Source organism: Opisthocomus hoazin, chromosome 6, assembly GCF_030867145.1.
Source record: "Opisthocomus hoazin isolate bOpiHoa1 chromosome 6, bOpiHoa1.hap1, whole genome shotgun sequence".
Classification (NCBI taxonomy): domain Eukaryota; kingdom Metazoa; phylum Chordata; class Aves; order Opisthocomiformes; family Opisthocomidae; genus Opisthocomus; species Opisthocomus hoazin.
In genome coordinates, this window is record NC_134419.1 from 30013466 (window position 1) to 30037557 (window position 24092).

The window sequence follows — 24092 nt, forward strand, 5'->3', positions numbered from 1 at the left end:
AAGTTCCTGAAACCTAATAGAATTTTTAGAACTTACTCCTAATGCTATACTGAAATGGCCCTAAACATTATAGTTTTCAAATTCATCCATCTGAGCAAAAATATTTTCTATTTCCTTGCAAGAATGATAACACAGGAAGAAAGTTTCAAAGCAAATCCCCTAAGCAACATCCCGAAGGCCCCAATTAATGCCCAATTTTAAGAAGTTTCTAAGCTTCCGGAGTGTTTTTTAGTTGATGTTAACTTCACTTTAAGGGTGTCATTTCAAAACAAAACCTCAAAATATTTCATTAGAAAACAAAGCCAAAACGCTTGGCTTTCTTTTTCTTCCTTTGCCGCAACAGCTCGTCAAGCTGATGTGAATTCACAAACATTTTCAGCCACAATCTGTGGCAAATACATAATTTGCCTAAAAAAGAGAAGTAATTGTCCCGTTCTAAGAATAAGGATAAAATCCATCCGTGATTTTAAGTGCTCAGACTGAACAATGATGGAGTATTTGCCCTGCCGATAGAAAAAGAGAAATAAATTTTGCTTATTACTTTACATATATATTTATACATATCTGAAATTTATATACACGCACATACACACACAGCTCTTTCCGTCCAACATGAATGTTTTCAACACAGAAAAAGTAAAGAGAAGAGATTTAGTGCTGATTAGAACAAAAGTTGCACTGTACCTTACAGATTTCAGCATGTCTCATTAAAACTGGGCTTGAAATATACATATCCTTTAATAAATAAAGCTTAAGGTACATAAACACTGCAGCGGATATAAATTATTTTAACCAAAGTATGTAGGGAAAAAAAATTACTGGAACACCATGATCCAGGGCATTTTACAGTAAATTGGACTTCATCAGCGGTTTCACATTTTTATTTGATTTTGGAGCTCCTCCACTAAAGCTGTAAGTTTTGTAGCGCTTATTTCGCACCTTGTAATTTAAAACGTTACACTCCATCGAAATTCCTCTCAAAAAAAGGACCCGAGTAATTAATGTCTTTGGGCTCAACGTTCATTATATCCCACTAGTGTGAAAATTCATAAAAATAAGACACAGGATTAGGAGCTTAACAGCCTCACACATTTGCAGAGCTGCTGCACTGGCAAATATTTCTCTGCCCTTTTGGAGCGGAGGGCTCTCCTGGCCGCTCTCCTCTGTTTCGTTGGCTCATCCGAGTCATCAGAAAGCGCCTGAAAACAAACCTTGTGTCTCGTGCTCCTGTTTTTTCTTGGAAGCAGATAAATAAAAGGGGTTTGGGCCCTTTCTTCCCATGCTCTTCTCTTTTCTTCATTCGGTGGCAGGATGCGCTTTAACTCCTCATGAAGACAATGGGAATTTTGGCCACTCGCAGCAAGGGGACTCCAGATGCCCCTGGAAAGGAAGCAGGGGCCTGGGTTTTGATTACCGAGAGCTGAATCACTGCCTTTATGAAAACGCCCTGGGTTCTCCTCCGTGGTTCCAAGGAGGTGGAACAGCTCCGGGTTGAATCACAGACTCCGTTTTTGCCTTCGACGGATTCATAGATACAGCGGGTGAATTTGTGCAGTGAACAGTAACTTTGACCAGGGTTTCATTTTGGAGGGACATAAACCATTCACAAAGTTGGGCGGAATTTGACAAGCACCTTTTGCCAAAAAAACAAACAAACCCAACAAGCCTAATACAGGAGGCTCTTTTTTAAAATTCAAAACATTTCATTCCAAAGTGTTTTCAAAGCAAAGAGGTTGACTCCATGTAGGTGTTTGTGAAATGAGCCTTTTGGAGGTTTTATTGAAAAACCTGACTTTAGAAAAAAATGAAATTAAACTGTAAAATGGAACATTGTGTTTCAGATCAAACACCATGTCCTAGACTGACTCAGAATTTCTGGTTTATTTTACTTTTTTTTTTTTTTTCCTTTTTTAAGACTGTCTTGGTTCAAAGCAAACAGAATTGCTTCATTCCCTGGTCCCCACCCCCAGGTATCTGAATCCGACCACAGTACAAGGCATCCTTTATTCACCCAGGTCGCAATCATTCACCCCCAGGACATGGCTGGCCAGAAACCCTAAGGAGTAGATCAGTACAGCTCTCCCTGCAGCTCTGGCTACTGAATTTCCTTCTAATATGGGCAATTGCTATTGTGCTGAAGCCGTTCCAGATCTGAGTCATTCATCAAGGCTCCCTCTATAGCTGACGGTGAGAAATTCCAGCCCAAGATCCTTGGGACAATCCACACTCTGAACATGCCACTTGATTTTAGAGGGAACCAAGCTGTCCTGTTTGGACTCAGAGATAGCTGAAGTGAGGGGATGTGAGGTCTGCAACAGATCTACTCTTGGGCAGAAAGCATCACTGGAAATTGCTGTTTTCACTACTGCACGTGACTGTGGTAAGGAAAACCTTTGTCCAAGACAGATCGGTTATTGCATCTGTCCTGGAAATTAATTTGTCAGCAGCAGCTGGGAAAAGCGCATCGGCATTCGAGCACTTTGCTGCCTTCTGATGTTTAAGGTCTCATTCGCATTACCTTTCCACCAAGCTTTTTTTGGCTGTAAGATGGTGCATCATCATCGATCCAAAAACAGGCTGTTCAGGAAGTGCTCCACAGAAGAGCAAGCCAGGAAAAAAGATCAGCTTTATTTTATTCTGCATATTTTAAAGCAATACAATTAAAATAACTATTTTAGCATCTTAAATGAGGTTTACACATTTTAGCCCATGAGCAGTGCTTCCAACTGAATGCAGTTAGCACACTCTTTAAAAAAACGTAATTACGCATCTTCTTCTGAGCTTAATGAAAGAAGCTCCTACCTCTCCGCGGGTGTTGCAACCTCCTTTTGCTCTCCGGCCCTAGTGAGCTGTTTTGCGCTCAGAGCAAGCCACCTTTGCAGCGAAAGGGCCAGGGGATTCTAAGGAAACATCAGGGCTTCTCAGATGGGTGAAAACTGAAAACTCTCAGCAAAGTTATTCTCTAGTTTGATCAAAAAAACTGTCATCACGTACTCTGGCTGGTGAAGAGGTGATAAAATCATTCAGCTTTGGGACATGGAGTGGTTCTCAAATTTAAATCAGATGGAAGGAGAGACAACTTGTTTTCAAAAGTAGTCAGACTCTCAGCAAGGATTATGACTCTTACCATTTCCTTGTAGTTGCAAATTGAGCGTGTTTCAGAGTTTGAACATAGCAGTAAACAACCACCATACATTTCTTATGAACTTATCTTGCCTCATAGCTCTGTCCCCACAGGAGGACAACAACCACGAAGCCTGGTGCTGCTGTCCACGCGAGCATGCAGTCATCCAGCGCTCTGCTTGCTCTGAGGGATATCTACATGAGTTGACGCACAAGCATGAAGATGAGTCACAGATGGCTCGATTAGCATTGGAAACTCAGTGCAGATCGGAGCAAGATTTGGATGCTTCCCACCATGCATACTTCACTCCCTGTCTCACTGCAGAGACTGCTGTGCAAATGTTTTCAAGAGTAACAGAAAAAGGGCTGTGCCTTGGGAAGGGGCAAAACCATTCTCGTCAAACACCATTAATGGCGCAGGAAGACTCCGGTTTAAACTGCAACAGTGGAGTTTCCAGTTAGGCCTTGGGGTAAACTTCTACTGTTGAAAGACAGATTCTCCGTCGCTGCAGGGTGCAGAAACTGGCGGACAATTATGTCAGGATAGACAGGGTGGATCTGGTTGCAGCTACGAATTAGAGGACATCTTGAGATCCTTTCCAGTTCTGTCATTCCTGAACAGGAGGTCACCCTACCTGCACCTGAATCTTGCTTGGAAGGTGCACCCCAAAAAGACATGGTCTACAGGTCAAGTCCACGCACAACAGCTACTGAAGTAGCAAGCTAAGAAATAATGCTAATATAACCTCTCAGCAGGAGCAGAGCTCACATTTCTTCAGAGAAACATCCCCATGAGCATCACACATACCTGCACAGTTAAGCAGTACTGAGACAGAAAGTTTTGTCTGAGGGTACCCAGGACTGGATTAAAACTGCTGTGACCCCATGCAGCAAAACACTGATGCAGTGTACACCACCCCACCTAGTCAAATTTATCCTCTGAATTGTTACGGGGTAACTTTAGTCCAACAGAATTCATGCCAGATGGGGTGTCGTATGTCTTCCTGCAGCCAATGTAAAACATGAAGCCAATATAAACACTGTATAGATGTTCTAGCTAATTCAACACAAAGCAACAGTGTGCACACACCTGATCTGGATCATGTTTGTCCTGCCAGGTGACTTTGCAATACACACACTGTGTGTTAAGGATGTGGAATCCTAGCTCCGTCTATTGCGCTGACAAGTTCTCACCTAGAATTTCCTGCTTAAAAAACCCCCTCATGTCAGTTCAAGCTCATGTGCAGCATTCAGAGATACTAATACCGTCCCGACAAGTCATTCATTATGAGTTTTCCCACTCTCAAGCAATCGGGTTTACAAATGGAGCCTGTAGGGAAAGGGATTTATGCCTCTCAGTAGAGGTGCAAGAAAGAACATTGATGTTCAGTACCACTACAGAAAATCCCCAGAAGAAGAGTCACAGGCATCAGCTCTGAGCAGTGTATGAGACAAGCAACCCTTGATCTGTTCTTGGCAATAGAACCCACTCATAGCCAACCGTCCAGGCTACTGGAGCTGTAATTTGAGGCAGGTCCACGAGGCTCTGCATCACAAAGCACACAAACATAGCAAACCTTCTGTGCCCAAGGCTAGGCTCTAGCAGAGCTTTCTCTCACCTTCGCCTATAGACATCCCACATTCTCTCCATGTCCCATCAGCTCCACTGACCACCTTGCAGTGATCTTCTCAGCTTGGGCTCAACATGCAGGCTGTATCAAGGCACCTTTGTCCTGCAAATATATGCTTTTGTGTCCTCTGAGAGTACCTTTCCCTTCAGCTGGGGTGAGGGCCAACTCCTGGTACCTTCACTGCTGCAGGCAAACCTGCTGCCTGCTTGTAACCCAGCTAGGACAGCTGGATTCACCTCCACCGCAGAATGGATGCCACAGCTTGCCTTAAACAGCCCAACAGGCCATCTGCATGTGTTTGTGGAGCCAGGGCCATTTTCCCTCCCTGTCCAACCCCTATCTCCAATCCTACAGGACAATCGTCCCTGGCCTTCACCCACCTCTCTGCTGTGCCTCGATTCTTCAGAGCCCAAAGCTTTGGGCTTAACGCTAAAGACTGTCGTCACGTGCCTTGAGATCAAGGAAAGGTCTAGAGATGCCACAGCTCCATCTCCTGAAGGCTGTGCAATTATCAAGTTTACTAAGTTCATACAGCAGGAAAGTGGCAGTGGCATGCTAACCCCGCCTTACACAGAAACACATCCCAAATGCACAGTCGTAAATGCCTAAGGCTTGCACAAAAAAACGAGTGGCCTCTTGTTTCAGGGTTAGCTGGTCATTTCTATCACAGAAACTCTGGTATCAGCACCTGCGAGTATTTAAAATTCCCAAGCTTTCTTGTATTTGTTGTACCTGCCTTCTGTATTTTTGAGCCTTTATGTTAGATGGTGCTGAGTTTTCACACTTTTCTCTACAGGGATGAGGCCACCAGGTGACCCACAGTGTGGACAGCGAGCCAGCCAAAACTCTGTGGAGATGGGATGTGAGCAAATAAGGTGTGGGGAGAAAGCCCTAGAAAGAAGAGGGAAGATCGGAGTATGTGAGGTTTAAAATGACCATGAGAAAATCTCTAAACCGAGAGTTTGAGAATACTGAAGGGGTGGAAAGAAAATTTTAGAGAAGAGGAGGAGGACTTCCCAGCCTCACTTGATGTGTCTATAGCAAGGCTGTGGACCTTGGAGGCAATACCCGAGCAGACATGCTGGAGGATTGAGGGGCAGGTTTCCATCTGGGCTTTGCCAATGCCTGCCTCAGCATTGACTGGAAGAAGCAACCCCATTATCTAGAAAATGAGGAGGCACAAATTTAGCAGAGGAGCCTGGGGAGTTATCGTCGGTACATCTCTTTTAAGGACATGGCCCTGACAGGAGGTTTGTCATCTTTTCTTTCTGATAACTGCAATAGCTGTGAAAAGCACGCAGAAGCAGCCCAGAGAAACGTCAGCTGTTCTTCAGGTCCAAAGCAGAAGCAGGAATCTTCAAATCCAAGCAGGACCTGGAAACAAAAGCTCTGAGTAGAATTAGTCGTGTAGCTGTTGGTCCTGTAAGAGAAGCCAAGTTTCTACCTTGCGTGGATTCCCTGTGCTCTGGTGTGCAGCTGAGCCCCTGCCGTCCACAGCGTGGATGTTTTAGTGCCTGGTTCTTTTTAACTGGCACATGTTAAGAGCTTTGAATTAACAGGTGCATAAAAACTGTCAAAAAACACTTAGCTCTCAAGACAGTCTGTCGGTTGTATTAAAAATATGGTTTTATGTAACCACATTCTCTCAACACTTGCTGGGTATTACGGCATGGGAAAGTCACTCGCCCTTTCCAAATGAAAGCAGTGATGTTTAAACTCTCCCGCAGAAAAAGAAAAAAAGAAAGAAAACGAGAAAGGCTACAGTTTCTCTGATCTTGCCAGGGAATTGCTCCTGTTTTCCATGCTAAAGGTATATTTCTTCCAGCAAAATGGGACTCGCCTAAAGCTCTGGAGTAGAGGCAAGCACCCCAGCAGGTCAAAAAGCAAGAGTCTTGCAGCCTTCCTGAGCTGAAAATGAGGGATTTTTGACAACTGAATGGGAAGATATCTCACTTTCTGACTGAGGAGCTGGTATTTGCTGTAAGCGTGGTCTGTGATTAAAAAAACAAATCAGAGTGTAACAGAGGTTTAGAGCTAGGAAAAAAGGTATTTGTGCCCATGTTTCAGAAGAGGTTTAGAAACGGCTTCAGTTCTCATTCTCCCCTCAGTCGTGAGTCTTGAACATCTGGGAGCCCAGAAACAAAAGCATCAGGTTTCCAGAGCAGAGAGAGTTGTAAGACACAGGTCCGGGAGAATTTTTAAAACTCTCGAAAGCATTTCTGAAATCGGTTCCCTTTTAAATATGTGGCAAATACATTAAAGTGGACTTTGGATTAAAGTTTTACTGCCTCTTGATAAAAGCCATTCGCACCTTTGATGTGTTTGTGGATGGCAGCCATCCCAAATGCCTTCCCCAGGCCTCGCCCCCGTCAGGAAGTCTCCCTCTGGTTCTCTCCAGGAATGCCCAGATGGGTTATCATCCATCACCTCTCCGGAGGTGACCAACACAAAACAGCCACCTCTGGGCTCGCAGACACGGTAGGTGAAAGCAAAGATTTCCAAGCGCAAGCATTTAGGGTGTAATGGTGAATACAGATAACCCCAAAGCCTGTGAGAAGTGGGAAGTGCAGCAGGGACCTGGGCTTCTGACACTGGCTGCAAGTTTAATCCTACTGAGTTTTAATTGTATGAACCAAAGCACTTCCAGTATCACCCTGTGCTCACCACCTCCTGCTCCGCCTGAGGGCTCTGAGAAGCCCTGGTTATTTGCCTAGCCTGCAGAAAAGAGGGGTCCAGGAAGTATTTCGGCAGCTGCTGGAAGGAGGAAGGCCAACTGGTTGAAGCACAGAAAGAGAAAACGAGTTGGTGGCTTGGGAGGGTTTGAGCAATGAAAGACTCCAGCACTGTGGGCAGTTGGGACAGAGGAGATGGACTAGGGCTTGGAAAGCAAATTGTGATTTCCCCCCTCTGTGAAACACAGATTTAGCTCTGTGGATGTCAAGGCCAGAAGGGAGCATCTGGAGTGTCCCAAGCATGACCCGGTGCAACTGCCAGGCCAAGGAAAGTAGCTTCTTGAGTTCTGCAAGTGAGAGCATCAACGGGACTGTCACTGACAATACCAGATACGCTGAGCAAGTCCAGGGGTGGGAGCCTGCCCGCTTGGCAGTGCTGGTTTCCTGCAGAACTGGTTAATGTCAGCGAGACTGATGAACGCTCCACAGTAGTTAGGGGGTGCAGTGAGATGTCATGGAGAAAAGTCCATCGCTAAATATTTTGATTTGAGGAACACAGAAAAGAAAACAATTGGTATTTTAGCAGACAGGGAAAAAAAATGCCTGGAAGCAAGGAGAAAATCCTGCAGAGAACCAGGCATGACTTTTTAAAACAGCTGCAAGATGTTCTGCTTGGAGGATCAGAGAAGCATGCTAGAAAAATGCTGGAACGGACCTGGTTCTTTATGAGCACATCCTCATGCCAAATAGTATCATCTTTTCTGCCATGAAGCTAACCACCAAAACATGGGACCAGCTGCAGCTCTCACGATAGCGAAGCCAGAGACACAACCTCCAGGACATCACCAGCACTACAGACAATGAAATACGCACAGTCAGCAACAAGAGGCATCACCTAAACAGCTACGGAACTACTCAAAACAACGATGCAGGGGTTTGGGTGATATTCAGAAGCCTAATCCAGATCCAAATGGGGAAACTTTGAAGAAGATGATGTCTGAATTGGATTCACCTTTCCTTGGGACAGAGGATCTGTCTACACTGGAATGCGAAAAGTGTCTCGAGCCTGCAAAGACACAGATGCTTCACTGTACCGAGCTCATGCTGCAAAGACTGTGAGCATACTCGGCCCAGACTTCAGCACAGGCTCACAGCAAGGGTCTCCAGTGAGTTTATAAAGTTTTGATGGCTCATGACCTCCTAAGGCTGTGGCAGTGTAAAGGGTTACCCTTCCACACAGAGAAAGGAAGGAAGCAAGATAACATGGCTTGCTGAGACACCAGTTGGAGGATACCTAGCTCCATCCTTTAGTGAAGGAGTCACATTAACAGTGAGTTGCTGTTATCTGCTGCCTAGGAATGTCTCCCAGGGTTCTCCAGCCCTTCAGCTCTCCTGGGGACATGATGGTCCACAGCCATGTGGAGGCAATGGTCAAGAAGGTCAGCTGCCCTTTAGCTACACGGCAGGTAGCTAAAGGACTCCCATTTCTGTTGCTGCTGGACATTATGACTGCAGTGCAGCCAGGGCCTCACTTGATATTGATTGCTAGTAAGACGCCTTATGATATTGCTAAGCTTGAAGTTCATGGAGTGATTCTGTCTTTTGTTCTACTACCTCCTTTACGGGCTCTGTGAAGGAGGAAGCCGTGTATGTGAAATAATTCAATGGGTCTCCTTCAGGGCTTTTAGGTACTAACGCAGAAGCAACAAGAGGTCAGCAGTTATACATTTGGAGCTGCTTCTGATGTGTGTCAGTGAGACCCTGACTGCTGCTGTTCCGTTACACACCCATCGCAGTATTTATTTGAGAGATCCCAAGCCACAATGAGTTCAGAGCAACGCCTTCCCAATGAACGAGCAAACTGAGATCTTGGGCTTAATTTGGCCCTGCATCATCAGGGAACACCTGCAAACCAGAACAAAGACCCATCACTGCTCACTGCAGGGAAATTAAATGTCAGAGAGACAGCTGAAGGGTCAGATTCAGCACTGATAACAAGAACATGAGAGGATCACATCAGATGTGAAGTTCAGATACATCACCGGCACTGCCAGCTGCTTCAGCGAAAAGCAAGAAACCCTGCATAGAGAAAGTCAGAGAGGGCCATCATTCAGGGGTTTATTTATGACCATGCTTCACTTCCACAGAGCAATGAAGGTTGGTTTGGGTGTTTTTGTCTTACTCAGCTCCAACCCTCAAAACCAGACTCAGCGAGGGCCACGTCTTCAGCCCGTGCATGGTCTGGGTGAACAGTGATTCTGTGCCTTCATTCAGCCATCTTTCCACATCGTCCCCCATTCTTCAAGAGGCAGGAGACTGAAGAGGTGTCCCTAGCACTGCAGTTCTCCCATTGGATGGTTTATATCCACTCCAATGGGATCACAAGGCACAATATGGATTATTCCAGCTCCTGGGGTTTCATGCTTCGCTGTGAGGAACCTCCAAGCTTTTACCAACTGCCCAAATGGGTCCCAGCACTCTACCAGAAGACTGGGCTGAACTGGGCTTGCAGGGCACCCTGTCCCATCTCAATTATTCAGCAGTGTCCAGAAAGCAGCACAGCCCTTACATGGTGTAGTCCTGGAAAGAGGAGTCACGGGTTGGCTCCCCAGCTCTGGAGTACAAATGCAGCGCCTGGCCCCCGCATGTGCTTTCCAGTCTGATACCACACCGAATGGCATCGCTGCTGCCGCTAGACTTTCTCCACTCATGCCACCACCCACCACTGTCTATTCAATAGGGCACTGTCCCCATCCTCTGCAGGATGCTGTGACATGGGGTGCTGAGACTGCCAGATCTCTGCCACGCAAGAGGTCAAGCTTTGCTTGATTTCTCCCAGTTCTCACCTCTCGCACACATGTGCCAGGTGTGAAAACCAGTTCAGACATTAAAACCTACTGCTCAGCTCTAGCAGTGTGGAAAAATAAAATCACCGGCAGATCAGCCAAACAAGCAGGTGGGAGTGGTATGGACAGAGGCAGGAGAGACAAGGTACTAAACCTGCCCAGTGCTCCCAAGCGCCTCGTTATACTGATTTATGCTTAGCTAATTGAGAAAATTACTCTAACTGCACAATCCAGGCCCTAATTCAGAAAGGCCCAAGCTTTTTAGTGTCTCTACCTGTGTCATGGAAGGCATGATTTAAACCCTGTAACTAACAGGCTGCCAAAGGCAAGGATTCGAAGGATCTGAGGTCCTATCATGCCGCAGGGGTGAGGCTTGGCTAACTTCTCTTGTTACTTGGTCTTTCCCCACTGACATGCAAGTTTGCTGCTGGGACATAAATCAGGGGAAATGATGAAGGAAACCAGTCTCGTGCCCCATCAAAGGAGCCAACACTCGCTTTAATAGGACCACGCAGACAAGCCTAAATAGGGCACTTAACAAGCATGTGGTTTCTATTATACCAGCTCACATCTCTACACCCTGTTTGCATTGCCACTGGCAAAACCCTTTGTCCCTTGCTCACCACACCCGCTTATACCCACAGAATTGGAGAAGGCATCATGATATAATATCAAAGTGTTGAACATTCAATTTCTGGGTTGGATCAGGCTTGCAGAAACATTTTACCTAGCTCTCAGCAATTGCATGAATCCTTATACACAGCTATAGCATGCATAAGAGCAGAGTATAGAAACCCAAGACACTACGCCGACACAGAATCACACAAAAGTACCAAGGTCAGGCCAGGACCCACCAATGCTCCAAGATCCCACAGGAGGGGCATATGGTAAAGTACCAGGCCTCAGGCTGGGACAATCCATATCGCAGGTGTTTTGATCCAAGTTTGAACCTTGACAAAAGGGTGTTAGGAACAGAAAGTCTACAGATCCTACTGTCCTAAGCAGAAAATGCAGAACAGAGGGAATCCCAGCACAGGAGGCAATTCGATAGTGCTCTGCCCCTTTCTCTGGCTCCAGAACTCCCCCAGAATAGCATAACTGTTCCACAAGCAATCCTTTCTAGCATTTTCTAAATACAGCTGGTCAGGAAGCACAGTATCCCCAAGCACTAGGCCAGCCACTACTTTTCACTCTTACTAGCTTTTCCTCCTTCAGTTTAGATGGGATACAAGCTCAAAGGGAAGACTCCACTGCATCGCAGAAGGTATTAGGAAGAAGAATCGCTGAAGGAGAACTTGAGTCTCTCCCCAGACAACTACCCTGAGCTGAAACCTCTTGAGAGCCCAACTTCATCTGGCTGGATATACAATCAGATTGGGGATTGTCCAAGTGTTTTACACCATGCACTAGACATCCATGGGAACCCCAGGCCGAGCCATGACCATCTGTGCTCATTTAAACATTTCTTGACAGAGGAGGGAGTGTTAATCCCGACATCCTGGCCAAACTGCAACATGGGCAATTATATTGTGCTTTGTAATATTCTCACAGTGGTATACATTGGTGTTTTCCACTGCTTTCCACAACGGTAATGCGGTGGCCCAACACAGAAATGGGTACATCACCACAGGAAACCGCACTGTGATGAGCCCTGCAGCGTTACTGTCAGATATCGCACATTGCTGTTTTCCCTGCCATGGGTGCTCAGCCCCTGCAGGCTTCACATTCAGACTTCTACCTCTACCTGCAAGAGGCCCTCACTTAAAAATCTACCCCCCCTTTCCTGATCTACGCTGAACTTCTCATTTTTCCATTTCTCTGAGGAGATACAACACGCTAGCTCAGCGGGCAGCACACCTGCCTTCCATGCATTCCAGTGACAGCAGAGTCAAACGTTGTAAGAATCATCAGCTGCTACAAAGGTAGAAATGGCTTTTGTCTGAAGAGCTTCAATTCCAACTGTTCCTCTTCCTTCAAGGAAAAACAAAGAAAAAAAACCAAGCCTTTTGTTGCACCAAAATCATCTCCTGGCATTTCTGACCAGCGCACATGTTGTTACAATTACGACTGGACTGCTTGGCTCCGGCATAGGGGGAATGTTAAACCAGCACACTGGCACCCATCAAAACATTTGCGAACTTCCAAAGTGGAACTGACACCATGGTAGTGGTTTATATCACACGTCAGAGAAAGGCTTCATAACTCAGATCAAACAATTTAACTCTTGAGCTCCCTGTCTTGAGAGAGCAACCAAATGCTAGGCTGCCTATTGTTATTTCCTACGGCTGTTTCATGTGGCTTCCAGCCAGTTCACTTCATTTTGCAAGCTCAGAAGTTAAAAGACAGATAGACCTGGCCAGAACTTCGATGAGGGACTCGCAAGAGAACAGAAACTGCTGATTCTAACCATAGCATCTTCCCTATCAGGCAGAAATAGCGCCAGCACCATCAGGATGGCACATAGGAATTTTTCAGCTTTTAAGTAATTTTGTAGGGTATAAACTTATTCCCTTCCAGGAAACTCATATTCTTCAGTAGTTGTCAAAAAGATCTTTGGACTTTCAATTTTTTGTCTTTTTCAGTTCGAGTTGTTCAAACAGTAATCTTATCCGTAACAAGGTGCAATTAGTAGGACTATTTCAACCACGTTTTAGCCTATTAGATAACCACAAATTATATACAAAAGGGTATGCATGTGCTTCCTGTAAATGCCATTACAATTCAACTCTCTGTCAGATGCTCTCCTGCATGTCCCTCGACGAGCTGAATACAACGAGAATGGGGAACAGCCCTATCCACTAGGACTTAGATTCTCTGGAGGAGCAACTGGGGACAGCTGCAGAGGATGGAAACAAGAACGGTACAATTAAATTGTTATTGCACTTAATGGTATCCAGTTTTGAAAACCATCGTCAGGTTGCTACAAGCCATTCTGCAGAGCAAAGGGAGTCAGTCACAATCTTCTCACAACACAATCAAAGCTGCAGCTTTTAGGCCAGGTCTTCCAGCAAAATAGCAGGGAACACAGTGTATCAGCAACAACAGAGCAATGCTTCATACGTGTCTCAAACATCAGTAAGCCCTGTCTACGACTGGTTTCTCTAGGAAGCAGATTTATCCCTCTTTCTCCTGTGTATGGGAGGCACCAGTAGAGATTTTCCACTGCTGCCCTGGGCCATGCTAAGTTGAAAAGATTCCTGCCAAGCTGCATCCTGCCATGTCTTTGCTTGATAAGCTTTTGTATTTCAGAATGGCCTTTTAAAAACTTTTACTTTCACACGTCAGAAAGTTGCCAAAGGACAGATCTGATATTGTCATTTATCCCCTCCTGTGGAAAACCAGTCTGGGATACTTGTATTGGTATCAGGTATCACAACGGAAAGTAAACACACTGCATAGAAGATGCACTGATTTATTAATAGAATAAAAAAGAAATGTAGTGACATGTTTTTCCATTATTAAAGCCATAGAGACAATCAGTGTCCCATTTATATGCTTGATTGCTTGATGATGTCATTCAGTAGCTCATTCATAAACTTTGACCGACACGTTCAGGTCAGGTATTACAGAAACCATTTCCACAACGAAAGCAGCCTTCCTCTGTTCCAAAGCGGATCACTATGAACACTGTCCCCACAGTCTGCAGCTGCATCGGTCTATGGGAGGCTGTCCTAGGTCCTCTGTTTTCATTCTGGAGACCTTCTCCACCTGGAATAGTTTTTTAAAGCCTTTCAACAGCAACAGAGCAAAACAGCTGAACTTCTTGTGAGGTACAAACCCACTCTTCAGGCAAGAAAATGCACTGAGTATTATATGAAAATGGGCTCGCTTCCAATATACCGTGAGGATTATTCATTACAAGATCCTCGGCTAACTATTGGAACTTTGAGGTAATTACGACAGGGAAAAATGTTTGTAATGGAACAGCTTTAATAGTAACACTGTCTCATTTGTGTGTTTCTACTTCTACATCATACATTCTGCAACGTCTTAAACTGTAACCCATCATTTTTGTTAAATCCTTGCTGCTGTGATTTAATAGATGATAATGCTAGCAATATATAGCTTTGTGTGATCTAGCATGATCTGAAAAAAACTGGCAAAGTGATAAATAGGAAATATTACAACTGACTTCGCAATTTGCCTCAATATGCGGATTTCCTTTAAATCAGGTACAGGCAAGAGTATCAGCTATGAAGATAATTAAAATAAGTACTTGGGTTTCACAGGATTAAAAACCGTTCAAAACTAATCCCTTACGGATACAAAGACAGACAAACATCCCATCGCAGTTGTCAGGACAGAATGTGTTCAGAAGCAAGGTAAGTTGCAACGTTTCCTCCCGCAGATAAGCATCTCTTGCACACTGCTTAGAACAGGTATCTGTGATATCAATATGCTGAAAGCCTTTGGAAAAACCCTACTGTTCACCTCCAAGTATCCTGTTGCAGGAAGGTACAAAGCCCCAAGAACAGCTGGGCATCAGAACATGAACTTAAACCAGAACGATGAAGACAGACTGTGAACCCCAAATGAGAGTCTTGTGAGAAAAAGACCCTCTAAAATTTGAAAACAATATAAAAGGAAAAGAGAAATGAAGTGCCTGTTACTGGCGTGGCAGAAACCCAGATATAACATACAGCACACGAGCCTGCAGAGAGCATATTGTCCATAACCGGCTGGCTTATGTGACTATAGTAGTCATGTAGCAGAACAAGCTGGGGAGTCTCCTGGAGTCACATTTACTGCCTGAATTTGGCTGTCCGTACTGGAGAGGGATTCGGCAACGGAGTTTTCAGATTGAACCAACTGTTCAGACATAGCAAGAGCAGCAACAGCACGGTTAGCATGCTCACTCTCCTGTGCCGCAGCACTGGGAGTGGGGTTTTCCTTAGCGGTCCCAGCATGAATGCGTGACTGGCTGGCTTGTCTCCCTGCTTCTGCCTCCTGCTGCTGCAGCATCCGCTCCACCTCTATCTCAAGTTCCAGATTTTCCTCATCTGCCTCCACTTCCAGCTGCTGCATTAACTCCTCCAGCTTCCTGGCCTTGCGGAGTTCGTTCTGCTGTATGATCGTGCACAGGTGCTCCGTGAGGTGCTCCTTAATCTCCGTTTTGTGCTGGAGGTCCAGCTTGGCCGCCACATACTCCGACTCCGCCTTATCATACCGCTTCCTGCAAAATCATCATCATTTCTAGGGAGTTAGTTCTCAAAGCACTTTACAGTCTGACACGCGGACAGATACCTCAAGCATCCCTGAAATGCAACGTGCTCTGCAATGCATTATGCCACCTATTTCATGGCATTAGTAAAAGGGAAGAAAATCAGCGTGAATCGATCAAATCTTCTCCTCCAGACACATTAGCCTTCACTGCTGCTGTAATCCAAGAGTTAATTTGCTTGTCTGAAATCTACAGGTTGAATCACAAGCAAGCAATTTTACTGCCTGTTTAAGAGATGCATCACTAGCACCAGAAAGAAACAATCAGAAATTGTAGTGTTTTCTCACTTCTAACGAACACCTGCCTATTGAACCGAAACACTGCAAAACAGCTTTGTGTTTTTTCTAACCAAACCATCCACCTGACAGATACAGATGCTACAATGGCGCTACACACATTTACATTCGGCTCTGGTCCCTTCCGGCCACCCATATGTATTTTCAGAAAATCATGAGCAGCACAGACTGACACAGCAGATGACATCAATCGTGATCACAACTTTTGCGTGGCAACAGATGTAGAATTTTATTGTAAGCATCCCCCTGACACACACCTCCTGCCAATTCGCACTTCCTGTCATGACAAATATAGCAAAAAGGAAATATTCCAAATATTTATTGAGGTTAATATATCCGGGATATCTAGCACTTTAATGGTTGGTGTCCACATTAGTGATGCATCTTCCACTACATTCAGTGAATCTGTATATTAATTCTGATTTAATTAATAGAAAGATAGAGGCAATCTTGCTCATCAGGGAAGGGAACATGCAAAGGCTTTTGCAGACTGACTACAAAATGTACCTTACAAAGCATTCATAAAACTAATACTAGTTTTACGGTGGTTGAATAAAGAATCCAGCTGTTTTATAAATCCAGAATCAAGTATCTGCTTTAACAAAGCAACAGAAAGATAGGAGAGATCCTTTGCTTAGAGAAATAGAAGGAAGCAAGACATAGAAAAGCCTTCCCAAATTTGTTCCTTTATACAATTATTTGCAAAACTTTGACGCAGCTGTAAGGCTATTTCTGCAGTGGGCACAAGATGCCTGCTTACGTTTCCCTCACAATAAAGTCAAGATTTCCCTGGGCCAGGTATCTGAAATAGAAAAAACTAACGCTATGCTGGAAACTTCTGCACAGTTAAGCCTTTGGGCTGAATTCACACATATTCTTCACATCATATTTATGAAAATTCCATTCCACAGCAATTGTCAAATGCCCCAAACTATGTATGTGCTCAGGACTATTTAATATTGCACTTTTTGACCCACTGAAATTATTGGTGTTTTAGCCCTAAAATATAAGGCAAGAACTAAAAAATTGGTCAAAAAGACACCACTTAAATCAGCTTTGGCTCATAATGCATAAAAGCTACAACACAAAGTATCTAACTCGCATTTCCAAATCCCTCCCTCACAAAAAGAAAGACTTACCATGTTCATGAAAGTCATTAAGTATTTTGTGAAGTTTATCCCCGTCATCCTACCAGCATCCCCTTTTGTTATCTTCACCAAAAACTGCCTTCCAAACATCAGAGCCACTTGTGTTATATGCTATTTTGCCATCAAGCATTTCAAATAGACACATCATTCCAAAGTTTTGCTAAGGCAATTTCCAGGAGCATTTAATGGTTTTAGAAACCAGACTTAAACCTAAAATACATTGAAATGTTTTTCCTTCTGAGGATAAAAAATTCAGTATTTATATGCACTCCGCTACTGAAACTATAGTTAATCTTAGATATTTCAAATGATAATTATACAAAAGAAAACTTATTTTTTAGCTACTGCCGCTATTTTTTTAGAGGCTAATTACCACGTTTATTGGCCTGTGGTCAACGTACAGAGAAGTCATAAGGAGAAATACACATTTAACACATCGAATCGTGAACCAAAAACCGCAGCCGAACACTTCCATTTTACTAAATGGCTACACAAACATGCTGATGTTTATCTACTGATGTTGTGGTTTACCCACAACTAATAGGGTTTTCCTATTAATTTCTTGCATTTAAGGAACTCATCAGAACCAGAGTGATTAAAGCTACATTGTGAAGGGTGAAAGCTTGCTTTTTCCTTCAATTTTTGGTCCCAGTTCCAAAAGCACTTCAGCAGTATTACATGTTTTAAGCTTAATTGGTCCCATTGATTCCAACAGGACCAGAGCTGTCATCAACAAGCAATTTTCCCTGAAAAGGACTTTCATTTTAGGACTTTTAAAAAAAACTCTTTCCCCCTGAGAAGAAATAAACAACCTTGAAACAATAAAGCAGGGCTTATGGACAACTGCACAGTTAAAGCAGTAAGTATGTCTCGTGACAGCATGAAGCTGGAAAGCACAGTCTGCAGTCAGAAAACCTACTTCAGTTTCCAGATTCCAAGGGAAAAATTAGGAAATAAAAAGCACACTTTTTTACCTCAAGATTTGAAAGCCCCCCAGACTGTGACCGCTTTAACTACACATTATTACAATGACCTAACTCCATTACTGCTTCGGTGACAGGAAACAGCATTTTTTCCCTCCACTCAGGCAGGGCTATTCCCTCCTCCCTGTTTGTTGCTTACCGGGCATAGGAGTAGTCCAAGCTGGCCTGATCAATGCGGTTCCGCAGGATGCCAATGTCAGCAGATACCATGTCATCCAGAGCTTGTAACTCCTTCTGAATCCTTTTTAGTTTCACTGTTTCAGCTTGAGTTCTTTTGGATCTGCAAAAGGAAGAAGCTTCTTTTTTTTTTTTCTCTCCCCGCCCCCCCCCCCCCCCCTTCAAGCCTCTCTTCTTGACATAATGGGCCCCATTTCATTTGCAGAGCAACTAACTTCTTTAAGAGCTATTCAGAAGGTTTCTCCTTTATGGTTTAAGACTTTTGATCTTTTATAATATCCACAGGAATCTAAAATACCTGCTATTATAGGACTACAGCAAAATTACGTAATGACTATAATCAAAGTGCCTAAAATGGATTGTTTCTTCACTGTGGAAACACACAAGAAGCTGCTGTATCTAAGCAGTTCTCAGTGTAAGGAAACAGGAAATGGCTTGGGGGGGAGCGAGAGGGGGAAGGGTCTTTAGCCCTCCAAATATTCCCTTTCAAAGAAGCCCAGTTAGTAGGGGCCAAAAAGTCGCCAAACCTAAGCTTGATTTCCATTTTGTAAAATTATTCCCAAAAGGCCTAGCCAAATCCCAATGAAGTCAATGGAAAGTCTGACATCAAACACAAAGGATTTAAATCAAGCCTTATGTAACCTTTTTCAACTCAGCCTACTCATTCCTATGCTCTGAAAACTAGATGTTGCTAAGGGCAGCAAGCTTTGATGGATTTCACTCCCAAGCAAGCTAAGTAACTCTCAACAAGCTTTTACATCACGTCGCTTTGCTGTCATTCATCACCACCAGCAAAACCATGCTTTTCAGCCACTGCTCCACATGCCAAAGTGGGTACTTGAAAGCAAGACTAGATGTAGGCAGTGACACCATCTCTCGTTAGACCAGCTGATGCAGGTGGAGAGAAACAGACATCCTGTAACATTGCTTAGAGCCTGAAGAAGGCCTTTGGATATCAGGTGTTAATTCCCTAGGTATCACCTCTCAAGTCTTCCTCTCTCTCCTCACGCCTCCACGAAGAACCCAGCCTGGTGGTCACACCCATGTTTGCTGTCCTACAGTGAGTCAGACCAAATGTACTTGTGTTTTATCTCTGCCTGGCAAAGGAAAACAAAAACTTTCAGAACTTCAAAGAGAATCTTCTGCACAGTACTGGCTACGTCCACCTGTGCTACCCAAGAGCTTTGATGGGCAGAACATAACACATGTCCGCAAGAGCACTGCGAGCTGGAAAGCTTCACATCTCCTCCCTCAATCCAGTGTCATCAGCTGCTCCAGTACCCTTCCCTACAAACCTTGCCTTGCCTGTATCTCAGTGGACAACACTGTGCAATACCTTAAAGTTGGATCACCTGAAGAGCAAGAGCTAACAACTGTGAGAATAACTGAATTTTTATAATTTCTAATCAGCTGGTGGTAGAATGCTACCTTCTTAAAGTTGATCATCTTCTCTTTTAAACGTCTTTCACATACTAATAAGAAAGAGTCAAAAGCCCAAATAGAAACAGCTATTGTTTCCCATCATAGGTTAGAAATCATATAAATATTCCCTAAATCCAGTGAAAACTGATCAGGAACAGAACAGGGATGTGCATTTGAGCACCCCAGCTTTCAGACATGCCCTTACTGACAGGCACAAGGACTTCAGCTAATTCTCAAATTGTGTGATAACTGTTCCATCAGCGCACAGAGCTGCAGCTTTAGAAGTGTGAAAAGCTTAGTCACAACTTCTTAGCCAGCACTTGTCATAAAAGGGAAATGTCGATCACAGATGCTCACTTGTGGAGCAGTACATACAGAGCACAGAGAGGAGGAAAAGTGAGATTTAAACAGAAGATATGCAACTGGTTGCAGATGAAAAGTAATCCCTTCCTCAGCCTCAGCCCTTATAGCGTAGCGCCTTACCTCTCAGCAATAGCTTTGGCCAGGAGTGCCTTCTTGCGTTTATTCTTCTCTTCTATCAGCCGCTGCTCTTGCTGGAGGATTTCCCATCGTGATTTTTCCTGCCTGCTCATTGACAAGAAGATCAAAATTAATGGAGTATTCATTTCTCTCCCTGTTCCCCAAACGATACAAATATTCACCATCATATTTCCTGGAGCAAACTCTTAAAATGTCAAAGGAACAATAAACATGTTTCAGTTCTGAGGAAAGAAGAATCGTCTGCAAGAAGTCATTTAGACCAATAAAACATTTCCAGATGAAATCTGCTGATCAGAGCAAATATCTTCATAAGCAAGTAAGCTGCTGGTTAATTCAGCTTTGCTGGAAGAAAGAGCATAAAGCACTTTTTCCGAAATGGATGGAATTTTTCATTTAAAGGATGTGCTTCCCCACTAGGTAGAAGTAGTTTCAGGTTTCTTATTGGCTGCTAGAAGTCGCTATCTGTTCAGTCTGCCAACACAACCTCTTTTTTGGAAATGTTTTTTTCTATAAAACAGATCCTTTCACAGGTCTGCTTTACAATACAGCCCCTAAATAATTAAACTGATACAAAGGAAAGGCTGGTAAAAGCTACAATGAAAATGAGCAATGAGGAATAACAAGAATTCACTTTTGCCACCCGGGAAAGAGTTATGTGGATTCCATTTCCTAGGCCACATCTACCAAGAGATACAGCCAGTCCCAGAGGATGGAAGGCGAGGTCTCAGGTGAGAGGGGACAACCTCTGCAAACACAGCTGGGCAGGATGAAGGAGAAACAAAAACTGCCTTGCTGCTTTTCCACCCTGTAGTGTTCTTCACGCCCTCTATTAAGCAGACGCAGCTTGAAAATAGCATAGCTCAAAAATGCCCAAATAACTCAGCTATGTTAATCTTAACAACCATTTCTGCACAATAATATCTCTTCAGACTTCTCCTCACCACCCTATTCCTAAAGCTCATACAGAGAAATATTTTTACTAAGATTTAAATTCAAGTGCACAGGCTGAGATTAATTCAGCCGTTTCAGGGGGTGGTTGTTGCAGCTAAATGTCATTTGCTCCCCTCACAGCAAAAAACATCTCCGCAAAGCTGTAGCTGTCTTCTCCCCTGTCATGTAACATCAGTATTTTTCACCACCAGGAAGGAGCTGAACAGCTAGTACTACCGGTGAGCTGCACCCACATGAGGTATTTGAAACTGTTCTTCTAAGCGCTGCTGTTCTGGTGCGGGGACAGCTATCTGCAGGTGGGGGATCCCAGCCAGGAGCCACACAGGTAAATGGCAGGTAGCACGGCCAGCAGCTGCAGCCTCTCAAGGCACATCTGTGCAAAACAGAACCTCCTGGATCCTTTTGAGTTTTGAATTCAAGAGAAGCCACAGTCTGCTTCCCCACACAAGTGCTGCTAACTGCCACAGTCCTGCATCTCCAGTGGGAAGCACCTTCAGACCTCTTCAGTCCCCTCCGAGATCCTACGGACATATCTAACCAGAGATTCCACACCTGGAAAGCTGCTGCTCCGTTTTGGGGGAATACAAATGATGGACGGAAGTCTGGTTGCCAGCTATTGTTTGTTGATTATATTGGGCAGAAAAGTTTGGGGAGACAGGCACCCCACAGTGGGCTGATGCCCAGGGCGAGAGCCTTGAGACTGGTCTCATCTTGAACCACAAAAGCTAAAGAACTGCTTAAGCCTGAAATTTTGCCTCCTTACCAACACTTCTGGCACTAACAAATCTGCAGCAACACTGTGACGGGGAACACAAAGTTACAGAAATCACAGCATATCTGCTTCCAGAAGAGCTTTTTGTTGTGGCTGCTTGCTTGTCTATGCAGCACGACAGAGGTGAGACTCGGAAACCATTAAGACAGTCCCGCATCTTGGGCACTTCATGATACACAGTCCCACTACCACAGGAAATGATCTGCAGACAGGACGGTGCTTATCTGCACGGATTACGCTACGGAATTTGGTCTTGAATCAGGTTTAACTCAAGTAGAGACGGAAAACAAAGGTGCAATGCAGAGGAAGGAAACATGATCTCTCAAACCTTCCTCTTAGATAAAAGAAAGTTCGCTTTCCTGTAGAACAAAAGAGTGAGTCAATACAGAATAAAACCCATCCCCTGATTTTACCGACTTACTAACAATTCCACTTTCTTTTTCTCCACCTTGGAGTTCGGCATTGCAGGGCGGGTCTGCGCATTGTCACTGCCATTACAAGGATCAACTGGTGTCACTTCCTTCTGCTGGTCTCGGTCGTCACTTTGCCTTTGATCTCCTGCTGAAGGAGGATGAGGCGGTGGCACAGGCTGCTGAGGATGAGAAGGCTTGTGTTTTGGTACAGAAAGCAACTGCTCAGGAGGAACAGAGGCTGCTCCACCCTGCAGCCCCAGCTTCTGACATTGCTGCTGGAGGGCTTTTTCCCTTGGCGTTTGCTTCCGACTCTTATTCCCAGTGTGGGGGCGACGCTGCTGCTGCTCCAAGGGTTCATACAAGTCTATCAATGGATGAGAGGGAGAGACAGCATTAAAACCAGATATTAAGATCACAGACAGACTCTGTGAATTTGCTTTTCTGGGCAAGAAAATACACTGGCGTAAAACCAACCTAAGGAAACGACATGCCAGGGTGTCAATGGAAGGCAACATGGGGGCAAACCCAGGAACCTGAAAGTGTTTTGTTAACCTAAGAATGAGGAGTTGTAGAGGACCTGAGCATCTGCAATGAGGAGACGGAGCAATGGGGCCTGGGCTGAGGGACTACAGGAGGCACCTGCTGGAGGCAGCCCTTGAGGGAATGATAGAGAGACGGCTGTAGGGCTAAAGCAGGGTCCCAGGCAGCCCGATGGGAGTTTATAAAGAATGGGGAAGAACAAAGTGAAAAATGGGCAAAGAGGTGGCTAGGAACACGAGCGGGGCAGGGGACAGACAGATGTGGTTCAGGACAAAGGGCTGGAGAGGCTGGAAGCGTGAGAGAGAGGGTGCGGGTGGAGAGGGGGGGGGGGGGGGCTGGGGGGGGGACGGAAGGGAGCAGCGAGAGACGGCGCCGGGGGGAAGCGAGGGGCTGCCTGGAGAAGCCGAGGCGTCGGACGCGGGGATGGATGGAGGCGTCGACAGTGGGGCTGAGGGGACGGGGGCTCCTCCGCTCCGCGCCCTGCCCCGCTGCCCCCCGCAAACCGGTGCGGGCCCTTCGGCCGGCCCGGTGCGGAGCCCCGGCCCTCGCCAGAGCCCGGTCGCGGTCCATACCTGGGCGCTGGCCTCGCAGGCGCCGCAGCTCCTCCTGCGAGAAGCCGGCCCAGGCCTCGGCCATGGCGCTTCCTCCTTCCGCTGACGGGGCGGTGCGGCGGGAAGGGCCCCCCCGGCTGCCCCGGCCACCGCCGCCCCCGCGCCGCAGGCGAACGCCGCGGACAGCCCCGGCCGGCGGCGCCGGGGGCCTCTCGCCTCCGCGGCGGGGTCGGGGCGGGGAAGATGGCGGCCTGAGGGGATGGGGAGGGGTCGGGTAGCAGAGAGCGGGGCTGGCCCTTGGCGGGGCGGCGGGGCGGCGGGGCTTCGGGCCCCAGCAGCTGGGCGGCTGTGGGCCTGGCCCCGGTGCTGTGCGTGGTGGGGCATCCCGGGAGCCTCCTGAGCGTGTAATGCCTTGAAGAGCTCGGTGAGCCCCAGCTTATCAGGCAGCAATGAAGAGGAGGAGCCGCTCCCAAGTCAAGCAAGCGCCAAGGAGCATCCTCACGACCCCCCCCGGTCTTTAATAATTTGTAATTGGGTGGTTGTTCTGTAGCATCTAGCGCTTGCAGGGTGTACGGAGCACGTCCTTGGGGGCTGGGTAGTTAGAGAGCCGTGAGGCAGGGCCAGCTGCACACCTAGGTGCTGGTGTGCTTTAATAATAGAATCATGGAATCATAGAATGGTTCGGGTTGGAAGAGACCTTAAAGATCATCCGGTTCCAACCCCCCTGCCATGAGCAGGGACATCTTCCACCAGACCAGGTTGCTCAGAGCTCCATCCAACCTGGCCTTGAACACTGCCAGGGAGGGGGCAGCCACAGCTTCTCTGGGCAACCTGGGCCAGGGCCT

At 45.7% G+C, this 24092-nt stretch overlaps 1 protein-coding gene across 5 annotated transcripts; it reads right to left on the bottom strand.

Annotated features, from left to right (window-relative positions):
* Nucleotides 1-719: 719 nt before the first annotated feature.
* Nucleotides 720-23362, bottom strand: GORAB (golgin, RAB6 interacting). Of its 5 annotated transcripts, none has more exons than XM_075422461.1 (5): nucleotides 23269-23362; nucleotides 22157-22520; nucleotides 20003-20104; nucleotides 18060-18200; nucleotides 720-6128 (listed from the first exon to the last, which is right to left on the bottom strand). In XM_075422461.1, exons 1-5 carry the CDS (start codon nucleotides 23330-23332, stop codon nucleotides 6074-6076), a joined length of 726 nt encoding a protein of 241 aa, XP_075278576.1. In that variant the 5' UTR covers nucleotides 23333-23362; the 3' UTR covers nucleotides 720-6073. The 5 variants fall into 5 exon arrangements, with proteins under 5 accessions (XP_075278576.1, XP_075278575.1, XP_075278574.1 ...); XM_075422460.1 differs by lacking the exon at nucleotides 720-6128 and adding an exon at nucleotides 13669-15445 and having other exon boundaries at nucleotides 22169-22520; XM_075422459.1 differs by lacking the exon at nucleotides 720-6128 and adding an exon at nucleotides 13669-15445.
* Nucleotides 23363-24092: the final 730 nt, after the last annotated feature.